The sequence below is a fragment of the Delphinapterus leucas genome, chromosome 1 (assembly GCF_059928025.1).
Source record: "Delphinapterus leucas isolate spDelLeu-1000000601 "Yukka" chromosome 1, BTC_Dleu_Yukka2, whole genome shotgun sequence".
Classification (NCBI taxonomy): domain Eukaryota; kingdom Metazoa; phylum Chordata; class Mammalia; order Artiodactyla; family Monodontidae; genus Delphinapterus; species Delphinapterus leucas.
This window is the reverse complement of record NC_143129.1, coordinates 182,063,538-182,089,685: the sequence shown is the minus strand read 5'-3', so window position 1 is coordinate 182,089,685 and position 26,148 is coordinate 182,063,538. Positions and strand designations below refer to the sequence as shown.

General features: G+C 47.8%; 1 protein-coding gene across 10 annotated transcripts in view; it reads right to left on the bottom strand.

The window, feature by feature from the left end:
• Positions 1–843: 843 nt before the first annotated feature.
• The window catches only part of MTOR (mechanistic target of rapamycin kinase), a 117,362-nt gene continuing 92,057 nt past the window's right edge, over positions 844–26,148 (bottom strand). For 5 of the 10 annotated variants that reach the window (XM_089901279.1, XM_089901277.1, XM_089901288.1 and 2 more), the window contains exons 37-58: positions 24,005–24,120; positions 23,072–23,189; positions 20,032–20,277; positions 19,256–19,356; positions 18,466–18,562; positions 17,803–17,901; positions 17,382–17,504; positions 17,004–17,186; positions 16,446–16,580; positions 16,052–16,226; positions 14,579–14,714; positions 13,364–13,511; positions 12,610–12,732; positions 11,302–11,384; positions 10,024–10,096; positions 9,002–9,076; positions 8,476–8,611; positions 7,742–7,807; positions 5,162–5,242; positions 4,806–4,886; positions 2,508–2,613; positions 844–1,806 (exon numbers count right to left, since the gene is read on the bottom strand). In XM_089901279.1, coding sequence (XP_089757405.1) covers positions 1,791–1,806; positions 2,508–2,613; positions 4,806–4,886; positions 5,162–5,242; positions 7,742–7,807; positions 8,476–8,611; positions 9,002–9,076; positions 10,024–10,096; positions 11,302–11,384; positions 12,610–12,732; positions 13,364–13,511; positions 14,579–14,714; positions 16,052–16,226; positions 16,446–16,580; positions 17,004–17,186; positions 17,382–17,504; positions 17,803–17,901; positions 18,466–18,562; positions 19,256–19,356; positions 20,032–20,277; positions 23,072–23,189; positions 24,005–24,120 — 2,517 coding nt within the window. In that variant the 3' untranslated portion in view covers positions 844–1,790. Of the gene's footprint in view, positions 1,807–2,507; positions 2,614–4,805; positions 4,887–5,161; positions 5,243–7,741; positions 7,808–8,475; positions 8,612–9,001; positions 9,077–9,939; positions 10,097–11,189; positions 11,209–11,301; positions 11,385–12,609; positions 12,733–13,363; positions 13,512–14,578; positions 14,715–16,051; positions 16,227–16,445; positions 16,581–17,003; positions 17,187–17,381; positions 17,505–17,802; positions 17,902–18,465; positions 18,563–19,255; positions 19,357–20,031; positions 20,278–23,071; positions 23,190–24,004; positions 24,121–26,148 lie in introns of those variants that run through there. The other 5 variants (XM_089901295.1, XM_089901296.1, XR_016389009.1 and 2 more) reach the window with 5 other exon arrangements.

Sequence of the window (26,148 nt, the reverse complement as noted above, 5' to 3'; positions counted from 1 at the left end):
TGTAGGCATGCTTTCTCTTCAGAGGAATCTGTATCTAGTACTTGCCAGTTCCATATTCAAGTTCCCTCCTCTCCATTATTCCAACAGTTTTACTAGGCCTTACTAGCTTTTAATTTTCTTTCCACCTGTTTGATACCCGTTTCTCTTAAAAACACTACTCAGGTTCTATTTCTCTGTTTTAAAACTTCACGTGGTTCCCTCCCTGTTGTCCACAGCATCAGGCTCAAACTCCTTGCCGCTGAACTGCGAGGCAGGCCAGTCTGGCCTGGTTCTACTTTCTAGCCTCCTTTTAGTTCCTATTATTCTTTTTCCTATTATTCCTTTTATTTCCCACTGACGACCGAGCCAGACATGCTGAACCATGAGGTCCAAGTGTGTGAAACTGCTGTTTCACATATAAAAATGGCCGAATATCTACAGTCTAATATGGTTCAAGTTAACAGTTGCCATTCCTGCACAGTATTGTGCTTTCATACTTTTCTGCTGAGAATGTCCTCACTTGCTTCATCTGACAAACTCCCACTCCTCCTTTAAGACCCTTGGCAAGTGTCCCCCCTTTCTGTGAGGCTTTCCTGGTTCGCCCAGTGGAAATCAGTGACCCCACCCCAGGCTAGCGCCCTGCACGTGGCTCTCCTCACCACGCAGCCCGGTGGCTTTATCAGTCCGCTCCTGAGATGCTGGCTCCACCTCGTCTGGCCGTGAACAAGCCAAGGATGGAGACCACGTCATGTAGACCCTTGTCCTGCACAGTCCCAGTACTCAGTGTTAATGAATGTTGAAGAAGTAACTGCTTCCTTTATGAACTGACTAATAAGTAGGAATAAAAAGCCACTCATATACATGTTTTTAAAATTCTGATGTCATTTATTGGCACAAAAATTATTCAGATACAACATGGTGTCTAGACATGGCTACACTTTATATTTTTGTGCATTTAGTTTAATATTTCTTTTGCTCCTAATTCCCAACACGTACTAGACCATCCCCCTCTGTGTCAGCACCTCCATGACAGCATTCCTGTATTCCAAGGCCTTGCTCTAAACACAGAGCGTTCAGACCTCACTGAAAACATCCCAGAACCATGCTGGGGGAGGCCAGTGTGGGCCTCCTACTGCTCTGTGATCCGTTCCGTGTATCTGCTCAGCCGAGGCCGCCCGGCGATCTGAAGAAACTCCCCTCCGAGTGGCTCCAGTCTTGAAGTGTGTACGGTGCAGCATCACGGGTGAGGCAGAAGACAGACCTTGCCCACCCATTTTGGCCCATCGTGCAAAGGTTGTTGCTGCCGTCCATGGACCAGTGAGGTAATGAGATGGGCGAAGGTGACCAAGTCAACTTCTCCTGCTTCCTTACAGTTCAGAACCCTAATCCGTGTCCTCCAGGACCTGAGGCTTCATGACTGCGCTGAGTTTGCTGTGTCCATGTCGAGAGGATCGACTAGGCCATTCTTCTGTCAGCAAACGCTTATGAGTTCTTCTGTGAGTTAAGTCAAAACCCGTATTTCTAAAGTTATGAACTCTTCTGTTCCCCAAAACCAATGGCTTGATTTCTGTAGTATGACTGCGTTTACTGTCCTGGGAACCAAATCAAGCCTTGTGTTTCTGACAATATATTCTTCAACAGCAGCTAGAAAGGTGGTTCAAGCCAACTTTGAATGTACAGTGGTTCTTCTCATTTACACTTCAAAATAGCTAACAGAGCTGCACTTTCTCACCATGGCTTCAGTTTAGTGGAAGCATATACCAAGTACAAAAGCCTCAAGAGAAATGCTGTGGGCATGTCTGGGCCTCTAGTTACCAGAAAGGACACCTAAGAAGACAGAGAGAAAAGGAGTATTTTAATAATTTGGGCTTCTTCAAAGCTTTACGTGGATACATTGAAAATGGAAAGAGCAAGGTCTGACAACCCCTGGGACGTTCCCTGAGATCTTTCACACCTAATTGTGCAGGACACGCTCATAATTTCCAGTCCAGGGCTGACGCCTGCTGTGGTCCCAGAAGGACGCCTCCCCGCCACCCTCTCTCTCAAGTTTCTACCTTCAAGCGTGCCTTGGGCGATTAATCAAAGCAGACCCCAGAGTGGTCCTTGAGGTTACAATCCTGGATGATAAATTTGCCTTTTCATCTCCTTCTCTCTGTCTCTGCTTTGGTTTCTTCTCCTACCCTTCCTGTATCTCTGAATCAACAGCAAAAATCCCAAAAGAACCCCCCCACCCCAAATAAGGGGGCCTCACCTATTCTTCTAAACCAATACAAAATGTAATTTTAATTTATTTTGGTGTTTGCCTTCCAAATACACATCTGCATTTCTCCATTTTCTCCTTTTTGGAACAATGAGCACAAACAGAGAATACAAACTTTTTTTTAAAAGAGATTTGAAACACGATTTCCCTTTATGGATACTAACCCCCCCCACCCCCGCCCAAATCTTTTTCTGTGACTCTGGGTTTGGGGCACAGGGTGGGGTCCTGATTGCTTATCTGATCAGAGGCGCTTTGACAGGCCACTCACCAGCCGATGTAGCACTGGCAGAGGTTTTCATGGGATGTTGCTTGTTTGATGAGCAGCTCAACTTGTGTTGGGACATCCAACGTTTCATCGTGAGAGAAGTCCCGACCTAGGACGTGAGAAACAAAAGCATCCAGTCTGCACCCGGTTATTCCTCGTTGCCCCGTTTGGCTTAACTGTCCCCGCAGCCCAAATCAGTTCCTCCTCATACATGAATATAAAGGCTAGACAATAGTTGGATTTTAAATTCTCCTCCACGTGACTTGGATAACACCAGTCTCCTCTTAATACATACTCGGTTCTGGAGGGTAAAGTCCTACGGTCGGCTGAGTTCAGGAGTGGCGAAGATCTGGCCGATGGGCTTATGAAGACTCCTCCTTCTAGTCCATAATCATCCCTGAGTTGGGCAAGTGGCCGAGGAACCCGGTTCTTTTCGATCCTTCTAGCCTCCCCTTCGAGTCTTTCCTCCCGCAGGGCCGCCTGCTTTCATCACACATTCATACTCTCCCACCTCACTCAGGCACTGAGCACTGCCTGGCCGGCCTGTGCTGCTTCTCTGGCAGCGCGCCTTCCCATCTCCGCAAGGGCCACTCCAAGTCCTCTGCTCTCCCTGAACGTCCCAGCCTCTCCTCTGGCTCCTCGCCCTCACCAGCGCCCTCATCTCCCACTCTACGATTTAATGGACTCGCTAAATGCACAGTGTGTTGGGCAGTGTTCAAGGTGCTGGCTTCCTCTTCTTCCTTCCCGTTACCCCACAGAGCTGTCCCTCCTCCCATTTAAGGCCGAGATCACCTGCACTTTGCTCCACTGCCTGCTGCTTTCTTAGGAGCCTTACATCGACTCTCCTGCCTCTCACTCATATCTGCAAACTCTCCCCCTCATGTTCTCACTTTTCTTGTAAACGCGTTCCTCTCCTACTGAAGGAAAAAACAGCCTCTCCAACTGCTCCTTCTCCAGCTTCATCCTCTCTCCTCCCTGCACAGCCAAACTTCTCAAGAGTTTTCAAACTTGTCTCCATTCCCTCGCTTCTCTCTCTCACTTCACATTCTCTTCAATTGCTTTAGTCTGGCTGTCAGGCTCATCACAGCTCTCAGAAGGTCACCAGAGACTTGGAGCCACACTTGATCCCGCCCCACCCCTCATGCCCCATCATCAATCCTCTGGCTTTAACCTTCTAAATGGCTCTTGAATCCACCTCCGCTGCCACCCTTGTCTAATCAACTGTCCAGCCTGCATGACTGTGGCAACTGCTTCCTCCCCTGAGCCCCTGCTCCACCCGTAGCCAGAGCAGGCAGGATGTCACAATGCAAAGCTGCCCAGGCCCCCCAACCCCTTAAAACCTTTCAGTGGTTTCCCACTGCCCATAAGACATAGGATAAAAATAAAAGGTCCTGTATGATCTGGCCCTGGCCTACCCAGAGTCAAAACATTTTGCATTGTGCTCCTCCCACCTTTCTCCGGGGCAGTTAAGACTGGCAGGCTTTCGGACCTTTTTTCTTGCTATACTCCCTCCTTTACCTGGAAAAATCTGCCCTGATCAACTCCTCTTTCAGATTTTAAGCTCATGGGTAGTTTGCTGAGGAAAGCTTTTCCTGAACTCCTGAACTTAAATTCCCTGTTACCGGCATCATAGCCCCAGTCTCTCTCTTCCACTCATAACAGTATTCCTCTTTAGATTCTAAGCCCCACGAAGGCAGGGAAGCTGCCTGTTTTTACCAACACCGTTTCTTCAGCATCTAGCACTTGTGGGTGCTCAATAAACCAATGTGCCTTGACGACAAAGCTTACGTGCCAGGCCCTACGCTCAGTGCTGGGCCTCCCATGTCTCAGTTCATCCTCACCGCCTTCTGAGGAGTCTTTTGCCTCCCCGCCTCCCACCCCCAAGTCACACCATCTGGTTAATGTGACATGTCTCCTGTTCAAAAGTATGTGTTTCTCCCCTTCCATGTTCTCCACTCCGTAACAGCTACCTGAGCACGGATGGGCAACGAATCAAGTGGTCAGATTTGCTCTGATATCAAGCCATTATAATAAAAAAAGTTTTGCCTGAATTTGGCTGACTCTGGACCCAGCAGAACTTTACTGTTAAACTTCACTGTTAAAACAAGGTTAACAACATTACTTAAAGAAAGTTTATTGGTCATTAGAGAATCAGAGAGGGTCTTTAACTGATGGCCTCAGAGACACTCCAGTTAGCAGCACAGGGTCAAAGTTTAGGCACCAACACCACTGGAAACTGGGCCAACCACCCACTAAAGGAGATTTTATGTCCCTCTCAAGTAAACACATACACACACTCACCAGTGAGCTTATCTCGAACTCTGTTAATAATCTGAATAGCTTTCTTATTTAGGGCCTCTGGTTTCACCAACCCGTCTCCAACTGGAATACACAAAAGTAGAAATAACAGTAAGATTGGATCATCACAACAGGTTCAATGGATGCCCCCGTTTTCTCAAATATTCACTTTGTAAATGTTGAGTAATTCTTCTTCTTTGTCTAGCTTTGTCCTCAGAATATAATGAGAAATTCACAGGATCTTTTCTGCTCAAAGGCAGTTTTGTTGCTTCCTCTTACTGACCCTCATCATGGTGCACACAGCTGCTATTTTCTTAATGAGCTAGTCACTGGTGTAATTCCTCAGAGGTTGGACTTACTGAAAGAATGAATAGATTCTGGCACTGTGGTCCCTGTTTTCTTATGGGCTGGTTCCCCAAGTTCCACACCATCCAAAATTTCTAGGAGGAAAAAAATCAGTTAGCAGAAGATTCAAACACCAAGAAGCCATTGTTTCAAGGTATTAGCTCTAATTCTTCATGTACTATATTCCCTTTAACACCTGCCCTACCTATCTCAGAGGGGAAAGGACAGAGGAAGTGTTATGTTACTCTTTATGTATTTAAAAGTTTTTAGTGAGTTTCTGGGTGGTCTAGTGTTTAGGATTCGGTGCCTTCACTGCTGTGGCCCAGGTTCAATCCCTGGTCAGGGACCTGAGATCCCACAAGCTGCATGGCGCAGCCAAAAAAAATTTTTTTTTAATCTGCAGAGCATGAATCTGCAAACATACAGCATTAATAAAATGTTCTGACATACAGAATAGGATCACGAGTCAAAGATCCGGTAACAAAATTTGGTTGGACAAAAACTGGTAATAACATAAAGAAAACTAGCTTTCAAGGGGTCACACACATGACTGAAATGTTATTCCTTGGAGGAATTTATACATCAGTTCTGGGGAGAAAAAGTCCACAAGCTTTAGGGTCACCCTCCAATGACTGTGGCCTTCAGGAGAGCAGTCTAGAATCAGAACTATGAAGTTATTTACACATTGTCCTTGGATATCACAGGTCTTCAAACTGAAGCTAGTAATAATAATACTTTTATTAATGAGTCCCTGGAACTTCATTAAAAAAAAAATAAATTTATTTATTTATTTATTTATTTATGGCTGTGTTGGGTCTTCGTTGCTGCACACGGGCTTTCTCTAGTTGCGGCGAGCGGGGGCTACTCTTTGTTGCGGTGTGAGGGCTTCTCGCTGCAGTGGCTTCCCTTGTTGAGAAGCACGGGCTCTAGGCGTGCAGGCTTCGGTAGTTGGGGCACACGGGCTCAGCAGTTGTGGCTCACGGGCTCTAGAGCGCAGGCTCAGTAGTTGTGGCGCACGGGCTTAGCTGCTCCGCGGCATGTGGGATCTTCCCAGACCAGGGCTTGAATCCGTGTCCCCTGCACTGGCAGGCGGATTCTTCACCACTGCGCCACCAGGGAAGTCCCTGGAACTTAACTTTTAAGCCACATAAAAACAACCAGGTCCACCAGCACCTGGCGCCACCAGAACAGGCTGCCCTGGCGCCCCTCTGCGATGATGTATTAAGGAGGCGGGCCCTCAGAGTTAAACCAGAAAGCATCACGTAATTTGGGTGAGGCCAGTCATCTGTATGAGGCCCCCCAGACGCCGTGGGTGATTCAGGTACTTATGGTATCCAGTGTAGAGTCCAAGCTATTTATAGATGATACCAATCCAGGATCTCAATTTCCTGCTGAGAACACGCTCTTCCTTATTACACATCCAGATTCCATCCATCCAGTAAGGCTCAGCTTAAATTCCACCAGCCCACGATCTCCCTAAACCACTGCAGTTCAGAGTGATACCTCCTTTCTAAGGCCCACCGTCCCTCTGTTACCAACCAAATTATGTGGTACCTGTGCAGTGCACTGTTCTCTTTATTATTTCATATATACTCTGGTCAATTCCATAATGGGACTGTGTGCTTCTTCAGGGCATTCCTGGTGTCTCACGTTCTTTTTGCACCTCTAAACACTATTTGGCTTAGCTAAGTAACTAGTTGCAAATGTTCCGTAAGTATTTGTAGAGAATATTTTACTGTTATACACCCTGACAATACTTCCTAAAGGATGACCGTGTAGGATGTTGTTAGATGTGGAGGTCAAAGGGTTGGGCTCAGGGTAGGGAGCAAAGGGCAAGGGTAAACAAAGTTAAACAGCTTTACTTTGAGACGTGTCAGAGCATTTAATAAGCTGACCCTGTTCTGGCTCTTGGAAGGACATTATCTTCTTGGAACCCTGTTCTGTGGACCACATTCTTGGAAACAATGTTTCATGTGGTTTCCTAGCTCCTCAGGCAGCAGTGTGAGTACATTTCTGCTGCTTCCATCGTCCTATTTCTGAGCTATTAACAAAGCTTTAGTATTAAGGTATTATAGCTAGTAATTATCACAACCCAGGCACCATTAAAGGGCAGGCTAAATACAGGCTAATATTCAGACATACTTTTTTTTTTTTCTTTTCTTTTTTTTTCTGCAGTACGCGGGCCTCTCACTGCTATGGCCTCTCCCACTGCGGAGCACAGGCTCCGGACGCGCAGGCTCAGTGGCCACGACTCACGGGCCCAGCTGCTCTGCAGCATGTGGGATCCTCCCAGACCGGGGCACGAACCCGTGTCCCCTGCATTGGCAGGCGGACTCTCAACCACTGCGCCACCAGGGAAGCCCCAGACATACTTTTAATTATGTTTTTACAGATAGATTAAGATTGGATAGTTTGATCAAAATTTCTGAGCTTTAGCTACCCACTCCTTCCTGAGAGGCATTAAATAAAACACACGTTAGGTGCTTACTACTTTAAGTCATGCTTCCTAAAGGCAGTGACAAAGCTCACCCTCTTCTAGAAACACTATGGACAGAAAAGGACAGAATCTGCAACCCTTCAGGGGATGCGCCCACCTACTGACTGGCCAGCAGAGTAGGAATCTGTCCTCGTTCGTGATCGCTTGTTGCCTTTGGTATTTGCTAGGGAAAGAAATAAAGGGAGGATTAAAAAGTGCTTCAAATTTTGACTTGAAAAAAACTTGATTGATATATTTTCTTATAATCATAAAAATATAATTTTCCCAAAAGCTATAACCCCTAAGAGAGAAGAACCAAAGACGTATTGCTCGGGAGAAAACGGGTAGCTGTTAGCACAGGTATCCCATCCTGAGGGACACTTTATATGGTTGAGCTGGATTCAGACAATGTAAACCAGACAACAAGGTGAAAGTATGACAAGCACAGTGGAAAAGACGCCTCTTATTAGTAAACACCTTCTAAGGAGGTAGGAAAAAAGAACAGACTGAGATATTGCTGAGATACCACAACTGCTTGCATCTCCTGTCAAAATTCCATCTGCTACTCAACACGAAACCTAAACAAAAATCATTAGAGTACTTAATTTACCCTGAGAAAGGTTTCAATTAGTATCTAAACTGATGACTGGAGTTTTCTGTCTTAGTTAATAAAAATACTTGAAATTCATTTCGAGCCACCAGAGCTGCTTTGTGAAAATGTAATGCGGTAGCCTAGTAACGTGTCTTGGGCTCCGCGCTTGAAGGGGGACAGGATCGTGAAATGGAATGCGTCAGATACTCCCACTTTGGGAGAGTGCGGACTCCAGTTCCCAGGCACTTGCTAAGACTCACTGTCCATCAGCCTCCAGTTCAGCAAGGGGTCATAGACGAAGGCTTCCAGCACGGCCATGACGCTGTCCTTGTGCTCCCGAAGCACTTCCATCACCGTGTGGCATGTGATTCTGTAGTTGCCGTCCAGGCCCGTGACCTGCAGATGAGCCAGAGCCATTCACCACAGAGGTCACCAACACTGGCCCCTGAAGGCCTTACAACCGAAAGTCAGGCAGTCAAGAAGGCGTGTCACCTCCACTCAGGAAGACGACTTAGCCCATTACTGATGGGCCAGGCTGGGAATGTCTTCAGAGCAAAGGGTCAGGTCAGGACTGTGATTCATATGAAACAAGGTCTGGAGTAAAGGTTGGTAAGACTTTCAAAGACGGATCATTTCTAACACAATGGAAAATACCAGGAAACGACTACAGAATAACCTGGGCATTTGGGGAACTGGAGATCTAACAAGGAAGCAAGTCTGTCCTCAGAGAGGGTTGGAACTGTATCGGTCCCACTTCAAATCAGCTCATTATCAATATCCACTCACCTCCATAGCATTGGTCAACATTCTTGTTAGTCTAAATGGAATCTTCTCTGGGAATTTCTCTCTGGTCATAGCAACCTAAGGATAATAAAGGGAAAAACCAAGTCCACTGGTTAGACTTTTCCTCAGCTGAAGCCAGGGGCAGGCAGGTGGCTTTCCTTTGCATCACCAGCACCGACTTCAATTAGAGCACAGAAAGGAAGCAGCTTGAGTTTAGTGACGGGTCTTGTCACTGGGATCGAATAGACAACTAAAAATAAAAGAGAGAGGGTGGGGGAGAGGGAGAGGAGGAGAAATGGGGAGAGGGGGAGAGGGAGGGTGGGGAGAGAGAAAGAGAGGAAAGAGAGAGGGAGAAAAAGAGAGAAAAAAAGAAAAAGACAAGTGTGCATCACGCCCAGGCCTTTGACCAGCAGGCCATGTCGAGGATAAGGGATTTCTCCACTTAAAGAGGGTGTGTGGGGACTTCCCTGGTTAAGACTTCGCCTTCCAGTGCAGGGGGTACGGGTTTGATCCCTGGGAGGGAACTAAATTCCACGTGCTTTGCGGCCAAAAAACCAAAACATCAAAAAAAAAAAACCCAACAGAAGCATACTGTAACAAAGACTTTAAAAATGGTCCACATCAAAAAAAAAAAAAAGGAAACTTAAAAAAAAAAATTATAAAGGACTTCCCTGGTGGTCCAGTGGTTAAGACTCCGCCCTTCCAATGCAGGGGGCGTGGGTTTGATTCCCTGGTTGGCGAACCAAGATCCCACGTGCCGCGCGGAGCGGCCGAAAAGAAAAAAACAAACAAACAAAGGAGGGTTGTGAACCGTGCCCCCCATCCCCCTTTTTCTGAGTCCAATTACAGCAAGTATCAAAGAGCATGGATTTCATTTATTAGACTGATTTTCTATCACCTTGGTAGGAGAGGCAGGGGTGAGGATAATGCATTTTGGGCTTAAGTTTGCCTAAGTGGTTGGAGGGGGGTGGAAAGTGATCATCCAGGAAGGTGAGGTTACGTGGTGTTCTGGAACGCGTGTTCACCTCAAAGCAGTCCCCAAAGTCAATGTGCAGGATCTTCCCGCTCAGCCGGTCCAGCATCAGGTTGGATGGGTGTCTTTGAGAAACAGAAGAGAGACCGGGGGAGGTCAAGAGAGCAGCACAGATGAACAAATCCCCAAGTCTGTGAGACTCTAGGCCAGGGGCTGGCTAACTACAGCACTCAGGCAAAATCTAGCAGCACCCCTCCAGCTTCTGTAAGTAAAGTTTTACTGGGGCACAGCCACGCTCACTTGTTTATATATTGTTTCAGGCTGCTCTTATGCTACAGCAGCAGAGATGAGTAGTCGTGACGGAGATCGTGTGGCCAGCGAAGCCTAAAATATTTATTATCTGGCCCTTTACAGAAAAGGTTTGCCGACCCCTGCCCTAGGGCTCAAATGAGAGTTTATCTGTGTGAATCACAAGCTGCCCCACGATACCGAGACCATTTGCTCTCCCAAGGTCCTTGGTCACAGGATAAATGGTTTCTGGCAGTGCTGGCATCTCAGGGTGACAAGCTTCTATCTTCGCTACTCGGCACCTATCATAGGGTCTCATCTCCCTGAGCCCCTGAGCCAATTCAACAGGTGTTTTACTAAGTGTTTTTTCTGGATCTTAGTTCCCTGACCACGGATTGAACCGTGCCCCCTGCATTGGGAGCACGGAGTCTTAACCAGTGGACCACCAGGGAAGTCCCTCTGAGTTTTTTAAAAACAGGAATTTATTATTTCTGTGGGATAAAATTTTTTTCACTCTCAAATAATTGCATGAAACACGATCTCAGGAGAAGAACAGTAGACGTCGGAATACTAGTTGTTTTTGTTTTGAATTTCTGAACATTCCTAAACTACTTTTTCAGTCAGTACACTAGGATGAAATTTATTATGTAGGAATATCAGAAGGATCTACTTTGGTTGGTTTCAATTAAGGAAATAGAATTATTTATCTTAGCATGGTGGTGATTGATAAATGTTTATTGAATCAATAAAATCAACTGGATTTAATATGGGTTTTAATACATTAAACCAACCTATGGAGAAAGTAGTACCCTTGAACTATTGTTTTTCTTCTCTTTAGTTTGATGTGTTGTTCTGTTGGCATGGACAATAAATAGGGGACTAAGGTTGATGCCCCGAAAAGCGCCTAAAGCACAAAATACAAATACTTACCAAATGGTCATAAATCTCACTGGAAAACAAAATGAAGCCATTCAAGAAAACTACAATGGCTACAAAATGAAGCCATTCAAGAAGCAAGACTCAAAGAAACAAATTCACTCACCTATCGCCCAGGCCCAAAATATACCCAACCATGGACATGACTGCTAAAGAACGGGTGTAATTGGTTCTTCGATCAAACCACACCTAGAACACAGGAGCACACGTGAACCAAGGCTCTGGAAACTAACTTGTTTCAACATAATTATACCCCAATCAGTTGTTTGCTTATAGTCCATCAATAAGCAGTTAGAACGTATAAGGGAACCAAAATCACATTCATAATTACAAAGATAAACTATGCTCAGAATAAACTTAATTAGAAATGTGCAGAACTTAGATGAATAAATAAATTAAACTTTGCTTAGAAATATAAAGACTTGAGTAAGTGAAAATATCCATTTAAGGATATCCACTTAAGATTGAAAAGATGTACTATCCTCCCAGATTATTCAATACGCTGAATGTAATTTCAATAAAAATTCATTGGCACGTTTTTGGGGGACCTTGAAAAAATGATCCCAAAATTTATCTGGAAAAAAATTATATGTAAATAGCCAATGAGAAGAGACTTGTATTAACAGTGGGATACTTGAGGAGAAACAGGCAGAAAGATCAGTGAAATAGAAATTCTAGAAAGAAATCCAAAGGCATGTAAGAATTTAGTATATAATAAAAATTGACTCTTTTAAATAGTGGTGAAAGGATGGATGATTTGGTAATACTAAAATATTACTTCATCGTCTTAAAAAAATAAAATTTATGCCCTAACTTTAAATTCCAACTTGGGTTAAGGATTTAAATGTAAACACAAATCTTTTTTTTCCCTTGTGATAAGAACTTATGTAATTTACTCTCTTAACATCTTTTATATTTATCATACAGCAGTATCACGTCACATCACAAATCTTATAATTAGCACAAGAAAAGATAAGTAATCTTGAGGTGGAGACTTTCTAAATATAAAGCCAAAGGTAGACTTTAAAGAAAAGGATTAAAAATCTATTAACTTCTAACATTTAAAAATGCACATCAAAACCAAAACAAAACAAAAATTTCAAACTGAGAAACATACTGTTAACAAAATTGAAAAACCAAATAAATAGGAAATTTATAATACATATGAAAAAGATTTAACAGCCTTAATAAAATACTATCGTAAAGCAATGGTTGGAACTTTAAACTACTAACTACTGCTAGACTGCATGGCTCGCCCATTCAATTTCTGCTCTAAAAGACTGCCCATCATCACAGCTAATCATTACAGAGACTCGTCCACCAGGTGCACAGGAACAAACAAGAAAACCTTTCCTGACCCGAGGGGGTGCACCAAAGGGCAGTGGCACGAGTGGGGTGGGGTGGGGTGCCGTACCTCGGAGCTGGGGCTCTTCAGCCACAGCAGCCTGGCCAGGTCGTCCCCAGCTGTGTTGTTGACGGCGTGCTCAAACACCTCGACCTTCTGCATCAGAGTCAGGTGGTCGTAGTCTGGAGCCATCTGCACCGGGACACAAGGGCTGTGAGGGGCGGCCTGAGATAGGCAGCGCACACCCAGGAAGAAACAAGCCTCCGTGGCCAGGCAGGGCTGGGTTCTAATTTCCCCACCACCGCCAAAAGGAGAAGGGAGACAAGGAAAAGCAGTGGCCACTCTAACCCAGTGACCACAGGAAGTGCCAGGGCGTAAGGGTAAAACGGGTCTTGCCTCAGTACCAGCCTACCGGTATGAACGAGAACACTGGAAGGTTCAAGGTTTGGGGTAACAAACAATTCTCGTTCTCCTCACTCACACACCTACTAAGCATTATTTCCCCATATGGCCAGTCAGTGCTCTGTATACATTATTAGTATTCAGTAGATACATGTTGCCTGATAAATAATGCTGTCCAGTCTCACGGAGGGTGATGGAAACCTAATTTCTGGGCTTTAGGGTCCTTCTGTTTCTTAGAGAAGGTTATCTGCTTTAGGACTCACATCATTAATCCTTCGTCAACAGCTAATTCCCTCAAACAGATTTTTCAGTGATGGACACGTATAGAAGAACGAGAAAAGCAGCTTTGTACAGATTCCCTGACTGGTGAGTTTTGCCTCCGAGACACTAAAGGGTTGGGCCTGGCAGACTCATCACATACCCGCAGCATGATGCGATGCTCGATGTTGAGAAGGATCTTCTTTTTCTCCCTGTAGTCCCGGATGAGGGCGTGCAGCGTGTCACAGTGGGGGACCCAGCCGATGAGGCCCGAATTGGTTGATAAGGGAATGACAGCATATCTCTGGATGCTAAAACCCATGGGGAAGCAGGGTCATTGAGCAGAAAACAGAGTAGAACTTTTTTTTTTTTTTTTTTTTTTTGCGGTACGCGGGCCTCTCACTGTTGTGGCATCTCCCGTTGTGGAGCACAGGCTCCAGACACGCAGGCTCAGCGGCCATGGCTCACGGGCCCAGCCGCTCCGCGGCATGTGGGATCTTCCCAGACCGGGGCACAAACCCGTGTCCCCTGCATCGGCAGGCGGACTCTCAACCACTGCGCCACCGGGGAAGCCCCAGAGTAGAACTTTGATCCACTCATGGCACATGCAAACTGGTTTGAATGAACCCGCCGGCACAGGGCTATTGTGGGGTGTGTGATGAGGGACGTTTTGTGAAGGATAAAGCATCACACAGAGTCAGGGGGCTGATGGTGTGAAGGCACCATCAGCCTTCCCAAGCTGTCTAACAAACTCACTCCTTTGGGGGAACAATCCCGTGATTATTACTAAGCCTAAAATAACCTCCCCACTTAATATCTATGTTCTTTTTTTTTTTTTTTGTGGTACACGGGCCTCTCACTGCTGTGGCCTCTCCCGTTGCGGAGCACAGGCTCCGGACGCGCAGGCTCAGCGGCCATGGCTCCCGGGCCCAGCCGCTCCGCGGCATGTGGGATCCTCCTGGACCAGGGCACAAACCTGTGTCCCCTGCATTGGCAGGTGGACTCTCAACCACTGCGTCACCAGGGAAGCCCCATATCTGTGTTCTTAACAGAAAGAGGAGTAAGAGAAGACTGAGGACAGGAAGGGCTTGGCAGGGCTGTCATCCTGTAAGGGTAGAACACATTGAATTTGTGGAATCTCCAGTCTAAAGGCCACAAAGTGTTCCTTTCTGAATCCTCTGGAGGTTATCAAAGGCATTTCCCATGAGAATACTTTAAAAACCTGGAGAATTTTTCTCTTTGACACCTTGGCTATTGATGACTTCCTGTCAGGTATGTAATTATTTATTTGGCAAAGGTACATGACTACCTGGAGAGATGTTAAGAAATAACTAGAAGATTTCTCAAATCAGTGCCATTTTCACGGCATCCTGAATACCTGAGGTTTTTCCGAAGAGATGTTGGGTCATTGGCCAGAAGGGTGTTGACCAGGCCGAAGAGCTGCATCACTCGCTCGTCCTGCCGCAGATCTTCATGGCCCTTCAGGAGGAAGACAAACTCGTGCCCGTTGCTGCCTGTAAAGAATGGGGGGAGCAGTCAGCGAGGATCAGAGGGTCTCTCTCAATCCCACTGGCTGGTGGACCACCACTGCATTCACAAGTCTGTGGACACATAACTTACCCAGTCATACCGTCCCTACAAAGAGAAGAAACACTCCCTAGAACGGATGAAAAGAATGGCCCTCCTGTTAATGGTCCACCAGTGAGATGTTCAAATCAACATAAGTAAAATTTTTAAAAAACTCTGTCTTCAAGGGCCAGGAACAAGTCTGCACAAAGATGGTCACTCTGCATGTCCCCTCCCCAACCCACTTTCTGTCCTTCTTTGTCCTGCTCTGACCCGAGAAGCCTGACCCCTAGAGACCACATCCCCTGGGCTCCCCTGTGTGCTTGGCCAATGGGGGCAGTGGTGGGAGGTCAGAGGGTGGGAAGAGGGAGAGGTCAGGGTACTTGCCCCTGACAACTGGCCAGGCTATGGTTCTGGAAATAGCTCCCTCCCACTGTCTGAGCCACGGCTTCTAGGGGACGGCCTCTCTTTCCAGGTTACAGCCCTTGCCGGGCTCTGTGCCCTCTTCATGCTGGAGGTTAGGGGTGAGTACTAACTTCACACTACCGGCTCTCTTAACTCAGCCACACCTCCGAAAACAGTCCTTTGGTAAAGTCTCTTTAATTAGACGCTGCTGAAAGCTGACCAACACGTGTTTTAGTATTAGAAAAGGCCAGCCCATGGAGAGACAATAACCCGTGGGCCACCACTTGCGGCTGCCCGGTGAATAATCACTGTTTAAAAAACACAATCACTGTTAAAGGCAAGAGAGCTGAGAGTGTCAGCAGAGCACTGAGGCCTCCCGAAACCACACCCTCTAGGTAACGAACCTCACTGTCTGAACTGAGTTCTACTTCAGTCTGTTCACTTTACACAGCAGTTCCCACAAAGAGAGAATGTAAGAGTGAACAGGGACACTCGAGCCCGGTGCCCTTCCTTCGACGTGGCCTGTCACCTGCCGTGCTTGCATCCGGGGCCTCCTTCTTGCCTCATCAGCTCCCTGACAGCTGCCCACCCAGCCATCCCCCACGTCGCAGGCCTTCACAGCTCCCTTCCACCTGTTCTGGGGGCGGGGCGCAGTGTTATGCTTCACTTAAGTAAGCACAGCTGTATGAATCAACGAGGGGTCCCAGGGAGGAGGCAGTAAAGGAGAAACCCACTTTTCCCTACTCGGCTCTCAATAAACGGGAGAAAGATTAGTCGTGTGGACAGCAAGCAGTCGTTTCAGGAGAGGGGAGGGGTCTGCCAGGGTGGGAGGGAGACTTGGGTCCTTACCCGAGTCTCGGGTCCGCACGACGGTCCTTACCCATAAGCGTCAACTTCCGGGGCCTCTGCTTGGATGTGATGACTTGTAGAGATGGTGCAATGGACTGAATGCGAATGATCGGCTGGTTGGGGTCGTATGTTCCCGGCACAGCCAATTCCAGGTCCCGGCACATCAGAAGTTTTGGGGACACGTATTGCAGCTCTAAGGATGTGAGCTGTGAATAATTACCACAGGGTTTAGTTTTCTGCCTCAGGGAGGAATTTAAATGCCATGTAAGTATTTTTCAATGGGTTGCTAATAGCGATGACTTGTCCCAAAGTCTGCAGGTAGAAGTGGAACCAGGTGCTGGGGGGTCAGTGTTAGAATGTTCACAGACAATAAAACAGAAAGGACCATAATGACCGTTAACCCTGCTGGAGCCTCAGGATCCTACCTGAGGCAGCTGCTTTGAGATTCGTCTGAACACGTGGTAATAGAGGTCCCAGGCTTGGGTGAGGTCCTTGACATTCCCTGATTTCATGTACTTCCTGCACCACTCTTGGGCCTCCATTAAATCTCGACCATACGCCTGAGAGGGAATGCAGGGGAAATTTGCAAGTTGTCATTTGTGTTGACTAAGCCACAAGGCTGAGTCCCCAAGCAGACAGCAGAACTCCTCGGGAGCGCACCCTGGCCAGAAGGCACTGGCCTGGATAGCTCAGCAGGGAAGCTCGGCAGTATTCCAGCCCCAAAGTCCCAACCTCAGAATGGCTTCTCAGGTAAAGTAAGTTCGGAAGACAGACGAGATGGCCTCGTGAGGAATCCCATAGTTTTCCCATTAAAGTTTTGGGAGAGTTCTTGTAACTTAGTGACAAATAAATTTCTGGTGTTTTATATCCTATGACCTCCCTCCATCAGAATACATTTTCTTCAAGTCAGTAAAGAGGTTAGAGGGAAAGGGGTCTGCAAAAGGCTCTGGAGTCCCGTCAGTTGACGCTTTTTCATCCCATACCTGGTTGAAGGATGTTTCCTTCAGAGTCTGGGGTCCCCGCTCCATCATAGCATGCAGGGGCTCCAGCACCTCGAACATGCCTTTCACGTTCCTCTCCCCAAAGTACAAGCGAGATGCCTCTTCCAGGCCTTCGTGCCACATCTCATGCCAGAGAATGGCCACTCGGATCAGCTCCTCACTCACCTGGATCAGAAAGGGGAAGGAGGGAAGCACCAAGGATAAGCTAAGCTCAGGAAGGCCTGTCTCGGAGAAACAGAAGGTACTCTATCTGGCAGCCAGAGGGAGCACACAGCCCTGTCATGAGGAAGAAAGACAATTTCACTCAAGACCTCTGCTCAGTGACCAGAGGCCATGAAATCTGCCCCAGCCCTGACTCACCATCATGGCCTGTTGCACCAAGGTGTTACTGTGCTCGCACATGTTCTTCAGAATCTTGTTGGCCGCATTGTGACGGGCCGTGGTGGTAGACTTAGAAGCCACCGTCAGCGGGTAGATGAGGGCCTGAAGCAAATACAGAAGGAACATTTCCAAACTCGTGTGAAAGGAGGATGACAAGAATATGATACCGACACTCATCTGAGTCTACCAGGCAGGGGCTATACGATCTTGGCGGGGGTTCTTTCTTTCCTGGAAGGCCCCTGGATCCCAGAGCCTGCCAGCTAGGCAGGCCCTCCCGGGGGCAAGACAGGACGCTTAGCTCCCAGTTGCACTTGCATCTCTAGAGCAGCTTTAGGAAAGGCTGGCCACCAAATCAGAAGGTCAGCAGTTAGATGAGAAACTGCCCCGGGTCTCCACGTACCTGGGGGTGGTACCGACCAATGTCTGTGAGAAGCTGGTGAATGAGACGTCCCACCAAAGGCCTCGGCGTATCAATTCTCGCAATGAGCTGAGGTATAACCTGATATTCAGAAAGAGACAGTGTGCAGCATGAGATGTGGAAACAACTCCAGTTATTCTTCTGAGCCACGAACAGCTCTTATGACTTGTTTGGTAGATGCTGTTGGGCTTGGAAATGGTTCATTCTCTTCAGTTCTCTAAAAGGAACTGAAGAAAATATGGAGTCTTGACCTTGGGGTCGATCCCTACTTCCTCACCACTGTACAGCACATGCTTCCTTGCTACTCTCAACAGTGTGTGACTGTAAGAGGAGACAGACGAGGAGCAAAATCTGACCCATCCCCACCTGTAACCAAGTGTCCTCCCCTGTAATCAAGTACCTCACCTGTAACCAAGTATCCCAACCTGTAACCAAGTACCCTCACCTATAACCAAGTACCCTCACCTGTAACCAAGTACCCTTACCCATGACCAACTGTCCTCACCTACAACCAAGGAGCCTCACCTGTAACCAAGTGTCATCACCTGTAACCAAGTAGCCTCACCTGTAACCAAGTGTCCTCACCTGTAACCAAGTGTCCTCACCTGTAACCAAGTAGCCTCACCTGTAACCAAGTGTCCTCACCTGTAACCAAGTGTCAATCTGGATCGCTTTCACCCCTTCCACTAAGGCTTCGTTTACATCTGGCCAGTGACCATAATCAAACCATAAGGTGAGGACTCTGGAAAAGAAAAATGAAAGTCATAGAAAATTAAATTTACCAGCTTTTGTCTGTTTTTTCATCTTCAAGACTCTTGGGAAGAGAAATGGCAGAATTCCAAATCAGTGGCTCTCCAATGTGTTCGGTCTCGGGACTGCTTGGGAGAGGGTGGGTGGGGATGGCCAGCAGTGCTCGGCCAAACACAGGAAGATTATTCCAAGTGAATGATTATTTAATTCCAGGTAACACAGAGGGGTCACCATGGCATCAGCTCATAACACTAACAGACGAGCCCATGGATAAGCTCTGCACGTGCAGAAAGAGTTGCCTGTAGCACAGCAGCAACTTGGAAACCTGGCACTTAGCCGGTGGAGACCCCCAAACGCAGGAGGGCTGGGCACCTAGAGCCTCTGGACTGGCTGGCCTGTTGCCATTTGTTTAGGCCTCTCAGAGTTGCCTCCAAAAGTTGAAGGAATTTCAGCGATATTGGGAGAAACAGCTGGGTTTCTTCTTCCTACATAACAAGCCACACACAGGCAGTCCTTGGGCCACTGCTCCCTCCTCTTTGCAGATTTCACCCGCACAGGTGGGCCTGGTCAGCTGCGACTCTGGGACGTGCTCATCGGGGTGGGTAGGGAAAGAGGACTTTATGTGTGACTTCTGTGACCTGCCATCCACATGGCCCACCAGGGCTTCCCTTCCTTTCCCTGATACCTGAGCGTGTCCTGGAGGTTGTTGCCTCGTGACAAAGAGATGGATCGGAAGAAGCCCTGGACAGCAGGGACGGTGTACATCAAGAGGGTTTTGGACAAATCCTGTTGGAACACACGTATGTTAGTGACACTCTTGCCTCAGCTTTCTCATCTGTAAAATGGGCATAACAGCATACTAAATAGTATCCCCTTCAAAGAGTGGTTATGAGGATTAAAGCAGCTAATACACAGAAAGCCTTTAGATCAGCACCTGGCACAGAGCAAGCATTCAGTAATGGCAATGGTGCCGTAACTGTTACTATCCTGGGCTAACAGTGGCTTCCTGAACAGGAAGGAGAGGAGGAGCAGAGGAGGTGGGGCTAAGGCCCTGAACATGCTGATCTCTGGGCTGGTCAGCTGCCCCAGGCCCTGAACCGACAGCCTCAGAGGAGGTGGAAGGGGAGAGAAAAAGACCGGGGATGGACTCTGCCGGGCTCTGTGCTCAGAGTGGGCCCGAGGATGTGTAGGCTGCCTTCACACCGGTGCAGAGCATTAGGAGAATGAGCTCAGTCACATGGGAAGCATGACAAGGACCTCATTCTTCAGCACAGGGGCTACGTCAGTTCCCCAAACCCAAATATATAAACAAAAGTACTGTCTCAAACAATGCCGACGGCAAACCATGTTTTCTGGCTTCAACCAGAGCTTCAGAGTAGGGCCTCAGGCTCCTATCAGCCTCCATCCCTCAGAGCGCCTGGTGCCTGGGTCCGTCCTTGATGGGGGAGGAAGGAAGGGTACCTCAGTGACCTTCTTCTGCAGAGGAGATGGGGTAGGGCTGTTCTCAGTGCTCTCAGCCTCGCTCTCGCTGTTACTACCCTCGGTGCTGGTGGCAGTGGCCGTGGCCGCCGTGGTGGCGGCAGTGGCCACGTTGGTGATGTTGGCCCCACTGGCGTGACGCAGTTTCTTCTTCTCATCGCGGGCTTGGTTCTGATGTTTGTAGTGGAGCACAGCCTCGAAGTTCATCACAGCCCACGCGTGCCAGGCCTGCGGGCGGGGACGAGAGGACAGACATCGGGGCTGTGACATCAGCAGGGGCAGGAAGCTCAGGCATCAAGGGCCTTGAGGGGCGTGAGGCCACAGCTGAGGAAGAGTGCAGGCCGCCCTTTCTTCTTAGTGGTCAGTAGAGCAAATCCTCACTTCGTGGAACACTGGGGAATGGGGCATTTTACTAAATCCAATGCGATTCATTCATTTTGCGGTGCATCTGCTGTATCGGGGGCTGTGGTGAGTGCCGTGGGCGGGGTCGGGGGCACATGAGGAGGAACAAGCTATGGGCCTTGCCTCAGGGACCTGCTAATCTAGTAGGGTAGGTTACTCAAAAACCTAAAAATAGGCAGAACGTGACCGGGGCAACAAGAGACAGACAACGGGAATGCCAGGGACGGGCGGGCAAGGCGTCACAGAGGAGAGACTGTGGTGGGTCTTGAGCAGCCTTAGATGGGCAAGGACGGCACAAGAGGGCGGCAGGGAGGGCGTCCTGGCAGAGGAGGAACAGGGACAGAGATGCAGGCTGGGCAAGCACGGCACAGTTCACAGGAAACAAGCAGACAGATGTGACTGAAGCTTAGGGCGCACGCAGAGAGCAGTGAGGGGGAGCCCAGCAAAGCGGCAGGCTCAGACCACGGAGCAGCTGGCATGTGAGACCAAGGGCGTCCCATCTCATTCTGTAGGAAATGGAGTTTTTAAAGCTGAGTTAAAAGCTGGGCTTCAAACATTCCTTTGGCAGCAGATATAAAACAGATTATTTAAGAGGGCAGAGGTTCAGGGGGTGAGGGTGAAGGTCTTAACCAGGCCAGAGGACAGTGGGGAAGGGGACACACTGAGAGCACAGGACCACCACGGAGGGTGACTCTTGGTCATCGTTCGTCCCTCGCACCTGGCTCGGGGCCTGTCAGAGAGCCAGTGCTCAGCGACTGCTTGCCAGAAGAAGCCTCTGGTGCTAACCATTCACACCTCTGACGCTTTGAGCTGCAGTGACGCTATGGAATAGCATTGCCTGGTGTACAGAGCATGAGGGAGAGTTTGATTTGGGACCTGGTAAGTTTGCAGTGGTAGGAGGACATTAAATAATCCACTCATTGGGCTTCCCTGGTGGCGCAGTGGTTAAGAATACTCTGCCAATGCAGGGGACACGGGTTCGAGCCCTGGTCCGGGAAGATCCCACATGCCGCGGAGCAGCTAAGCCCGTGCGCCACAACTACTGAGCCTGCGCTCTAGAGCCCGCGAGCCACAACTACTGAGTCCGCGAGCCACAACTACTGGGCCTGCGCTCTAGAGCCCGCGAGCCACAACTACTGGGCCTGCGCTCTAGAGCCCGCGAGCCACAACTACTGAGTCCGTGAGCCACAACTACTGAGCCTGCGCTCTAGAGCCCGTGCTCCACAACAAGAGAAGCCACTGCAATGAGAAGCCCGCGCATCGCAACGAAGAGTGGCCCCCACTCACTTCAACTACAGAAAGCCTGCGTACGGCAACAAAGACCCATCACAGCCAAAAAAAAAAAAAAAAAAAATCTACTCATAGTTGGGCTTTCCGGATAATCAGTAAATTCCTTTGCATCCCTTGCTAAAAACCTTTCTTTAACGTGGAAGTGTCCATCTCCCCAGCTAAGCAGAGGAGACTGATCATCACCAACCTCTACTTGATGAGTAAGAATCCTACAATGACCAGGTTCAGTTTTCCCATGCTTTCGTTTATTCGACAAATACCTCTTATATATGTACTATGAGCTGGGGGTCCCGCTGAACAAGACATAAAGAGTCCTGCACGCACATGGGACTAACGTACACCACTGATGGTACAAGACAGTATAGACCCAAAAGGGCCCATGCTAGGAAGAAACTAAAACTAAAAGTCGTGGAGCCAGTTTTTTACTTGCGATTTGTTTCCTTCTGATAAGCTGAATGAAGAAAAGTAATCTGGTTAGGACACAGTCCTAATTAGTAAGGTTCCAACTAACCAAGGGTACACTGGACATATTCTTCCAGCCTCAGACTGAAGCTGTCCTAGAGAGAATAATTACTGCTGCTTTCACAAAATGAGCATTTTTCAGATCAGACTGAAGCATGCTTAAAGCAGCATAAGAATTTCGTTGATGTTTCTGTGGTCTCCAGATGCAGGTTTGGATCCCAGAGGGATTAATTCACACAGTATCAGCCGGTTAAGGAGACACCGGAGAGAAATGGAGGACACCTGCCACACCATGTAGCTCTTACCAGGAGGCCCCTCAGAAAAGAGAGAAAAACATGAGAATGTGTGCTCTCACCAAAGACGTATACGCCCAAGACTCAGTCCTCTCCCAGTCAATCACATCTTTTATACATTTTCTAATTCTGTTTATCTTCTTGAAAAATTTCCTATAACAGGATGTTACCCGGAGCTTTCCAATAAAAACAGAAAGTTCAGTTCTTAGACGAGGAGCAGAAAGGGATGGGAATCAGAAAGGAGCTGGGAAGGAACAGATGACCCAAGGGAAGATACAAGTTGCAGAGACTAACCATGTGTCCAGATGCTCTAGGAAAACAAGCCGTCAAGAGTCTGTAAGACAACAGCATCCCCAGAGCCACGCACACACTCACGGTATAATAAGTCTTTTCCAAGTCAAAGAATCTATCAATTAGACGTGGAAAGGGCCTCTAACAAACTGGCTCCCAGCACTCAAAGAAGCCAATTCGCGGTATCAGACCAGGCCACCAAGGCCTTGCTGTAAAGCACGAGCCACTAGGGTGCACAGGCAGGCGTCTGGAGGAGGCAGCGGGAGGTTCCCGTCTCTGGTTACCTTGTACCAGCTGCGGTCGTGCTCCGTGGCGGCGCTATAATACTGCAGGACTTTGGGGATCGTGCTCTCGTTGATGCCCTGCAGGTTCAGCTGCCACTCCCCGAGTTTCAGGAAACATCTGAAAACAGAGAAACAAGCCCCCAGGTTGCCCCCTCCTCGGAAGAGCCCTTCCAAGGAGAACAATGAATTACGTCGCAGGAGCACAAAAGCCTCCCTGATATTTATTCCTCCTCTCGGGAAGCAACATGAGGGAACCGTCAGAATTCTTAGCCACGTGGAAGGAAAAAGACAGGCTTTGGGGATCAAGTTTTTCAAGGGATGGTCTCTTCTTGCCCTCTGTCTTTCAATGCTAGCATAAACCAGGTACCTGGCACATGGAGGCCTGAATGGACCTATCTCCCCCACATTCATTATGGTGGGTGGTAGCTGTTGAGAGCAATTTTTCTTTTGATTGCTATATGGCTTTTCCCTTACTTTTTCCTTTTACTGATTGCTAAGCTATTCCAGGTTCTGTGCTAAAGGCCTGATGTATTCTTTCCATTAATCCTCACACCATTTCATTCCACCCTAGGAAAAAGGAACTCTCACTATCCCCTTTTTATATAACGAGGAAACCGAGGCACAGAGAGGTTAAGTAACTTATCTAAAGTCACACATCAAATTAGCAGCACATCTGGCAGTAGCAGCATATCAAACTCTAAAGCCAGACACCAGGAGAAAGGCACACAGGTGCTCCTGGGCTGCTGGATCCTGGGAAAGTAAGTGGAAGCGATTTTGGAGTAGCGTCATTCGATGGCTGCCTGGGACCCCTGCTGGAAACGGTGAGAGATGTAAGCGAGCGGCTGCTCCGGGAGCCTCGAACAGGGCCCTTGCAGCAGAGGCTGCCGGTGGGGCAGGGCTGGCATGTGGCGGGCCCGGCCTTTGGGAGCTCACCGGGCCATAAGCTTGTGCAGCTCCTGCTTGTGCTGCTGGTCCTCAGTGGCGATGGCGTGCTGGGCCTGCTGCTGCACGGTCTGAACGAAGTGCTGCATGTGCTGGAAGGCGTCGATCTGCAGCAGGACAAAGGCACAGGGAGCCACTTGGCACTGGGCCCAACCTCAGGGGACAGGAACTGCTGTTCACAGGCACCTAAGCCAACCCTCTCCCAACGGAACACCCTAGAACACAGGGTGAGGACCCGGCAGGATGGGGGACCGGGGTGTGATGCTGAGAGACAGCTGGGTTTTTCAAGAAGATTCATATTTTTTCAACGCAAGTCTTAGCTCTCCTTGGCCAACTGTAATTACAAGTCTTAATAAGCCTTAGAAAAACTACTTGCCTGACTACCCCAAAAAACAATTCATATGAAGTAATCTCAAACCACTGCTTACTTCACTATCAATATATTGCCCTGGGGGAAATCAGGCTTATGGGGAATTGTTTCAGGCTAGTAAAACTCTAGCATGTGTTTAAAACACTATGGTACCTTGGACACTAGCGTAGCAAAAATTACAGTTTAAAAAAATGTGACAGATCCCGTGATAAACCATAATGGAAAAGAATATGAAAAAGAATGTATATATATGTGTAATTGAACCACTTTGCTGTACAGCAGAAATACAACATTGTAAATCAACTATATCTCAATAAAATATTTTTAAAAATCTGACAGAACCCTCAGTACCCAAATAGAACAGAGAGATGGGGTGAGGCCCCTCATACATCAAAGTGGCATGGGGGGGACACTACCCAAGCAAACATTTAGTTGAATAGGGTGGCTTAGGAGCAAAGTCTGCAGAGCGTCCTCCAGCAGTTACATCTCTTTACACTATGTGATTTTATACAAAGTGAGCAGAAGGCATCTGGGTTGGTAACAGATAGTGGAACTAGGGAAGAGCAGAGACAGAGTCAGAGGTCTGAGAGTCAGTTACAAGCCATTTGTATAAGCCTGCCATGTCCACACATACTAGCATCGTGATAAATGTGAAAAAGAGAATGTGTTCTTTGCTACAGAAAAGGAGAGAAAAAAACCCAACACTTCAAATAAATGTCAGAATGATCTCCTTACTGTAAATCATGTAAGAGTCTTTTTCTTTTTCTTTTTTTGAATAGAAACATGTCAGTAATGATGGCCCTGAAGGAAAATTGAAACTCCCTGGCTTGGGGGCCAGGACCAACCTCAGATACTTTTAATATATAAGGAATTAATTAATTACCTGGCATCGAGAGGGCTTAACCCAGAGGCAGAATGACGTGACAATGATTTAGCAGGCAGCTAATCCACGCACGAGGGCAGGGCAGACACACAGGTGTTCTAACAGTTACCAAGACACCTGTGTCCCTCAGACGTCTGTCTTCAGAGTTCCACCCCTCACCAGTGGCTGTGAAAAATGAGCTATACCAGCATCTCACACCTGGGAAGTGATAAGTGTTCCTTTAGTTTTTCTTCTATGGGAACTACACTGGCTAGACTTAAATCTGATTAGGAAGAGAAAAAAGAATTGGGAGGGAGTCCTTAAGTGATCCCTCATGAAAAAGGTGGAAGATAACTCAGGGTGGTTAGTGTGTACATCAGGTAAGATGGTAAGAACTGAACTAGGAGCTCGGATGCCAGGTGCTTTCCACAGCCCACAGGTTCCGTGTCACTGACTGTCCAGAGAGAGTTTAAATTCTCTTCGGGAGACTCCACAAGAACAAAACGAAAACTGCCAGAACTGGAAAGGCTGGGCATTAGTTTGGATTTGAAGCCCAATGTTAGGTTTAGCCAGTTTACCCAGCATGGGAGACTCTAGTATCTTTCTACTCTGTGGCATGGAGGCAACTGTTCTGTTAAAAACTCCTTCTTTTCTCCATCCCCAGGAAGCGAGGAGGGGGAAACATGATTCTTTCTCTCTTACGGATGATGGACCGCTCGCTTGGAGGAAGGGGTTTCTCTCAGGCCCAGAGTGTAAGCTGGGCAGACTATTCTGGCTCTTGACTGCCTGCGTGGTTTGTGGGCAAGAACTATGTTCTCGGCTTAGTGAAATTTCACAGAAGGAACCAGCCTGTCTCTAGATTCTGTGAACTGTCTGGTCTAGAAAAACAGTGGACATACACCT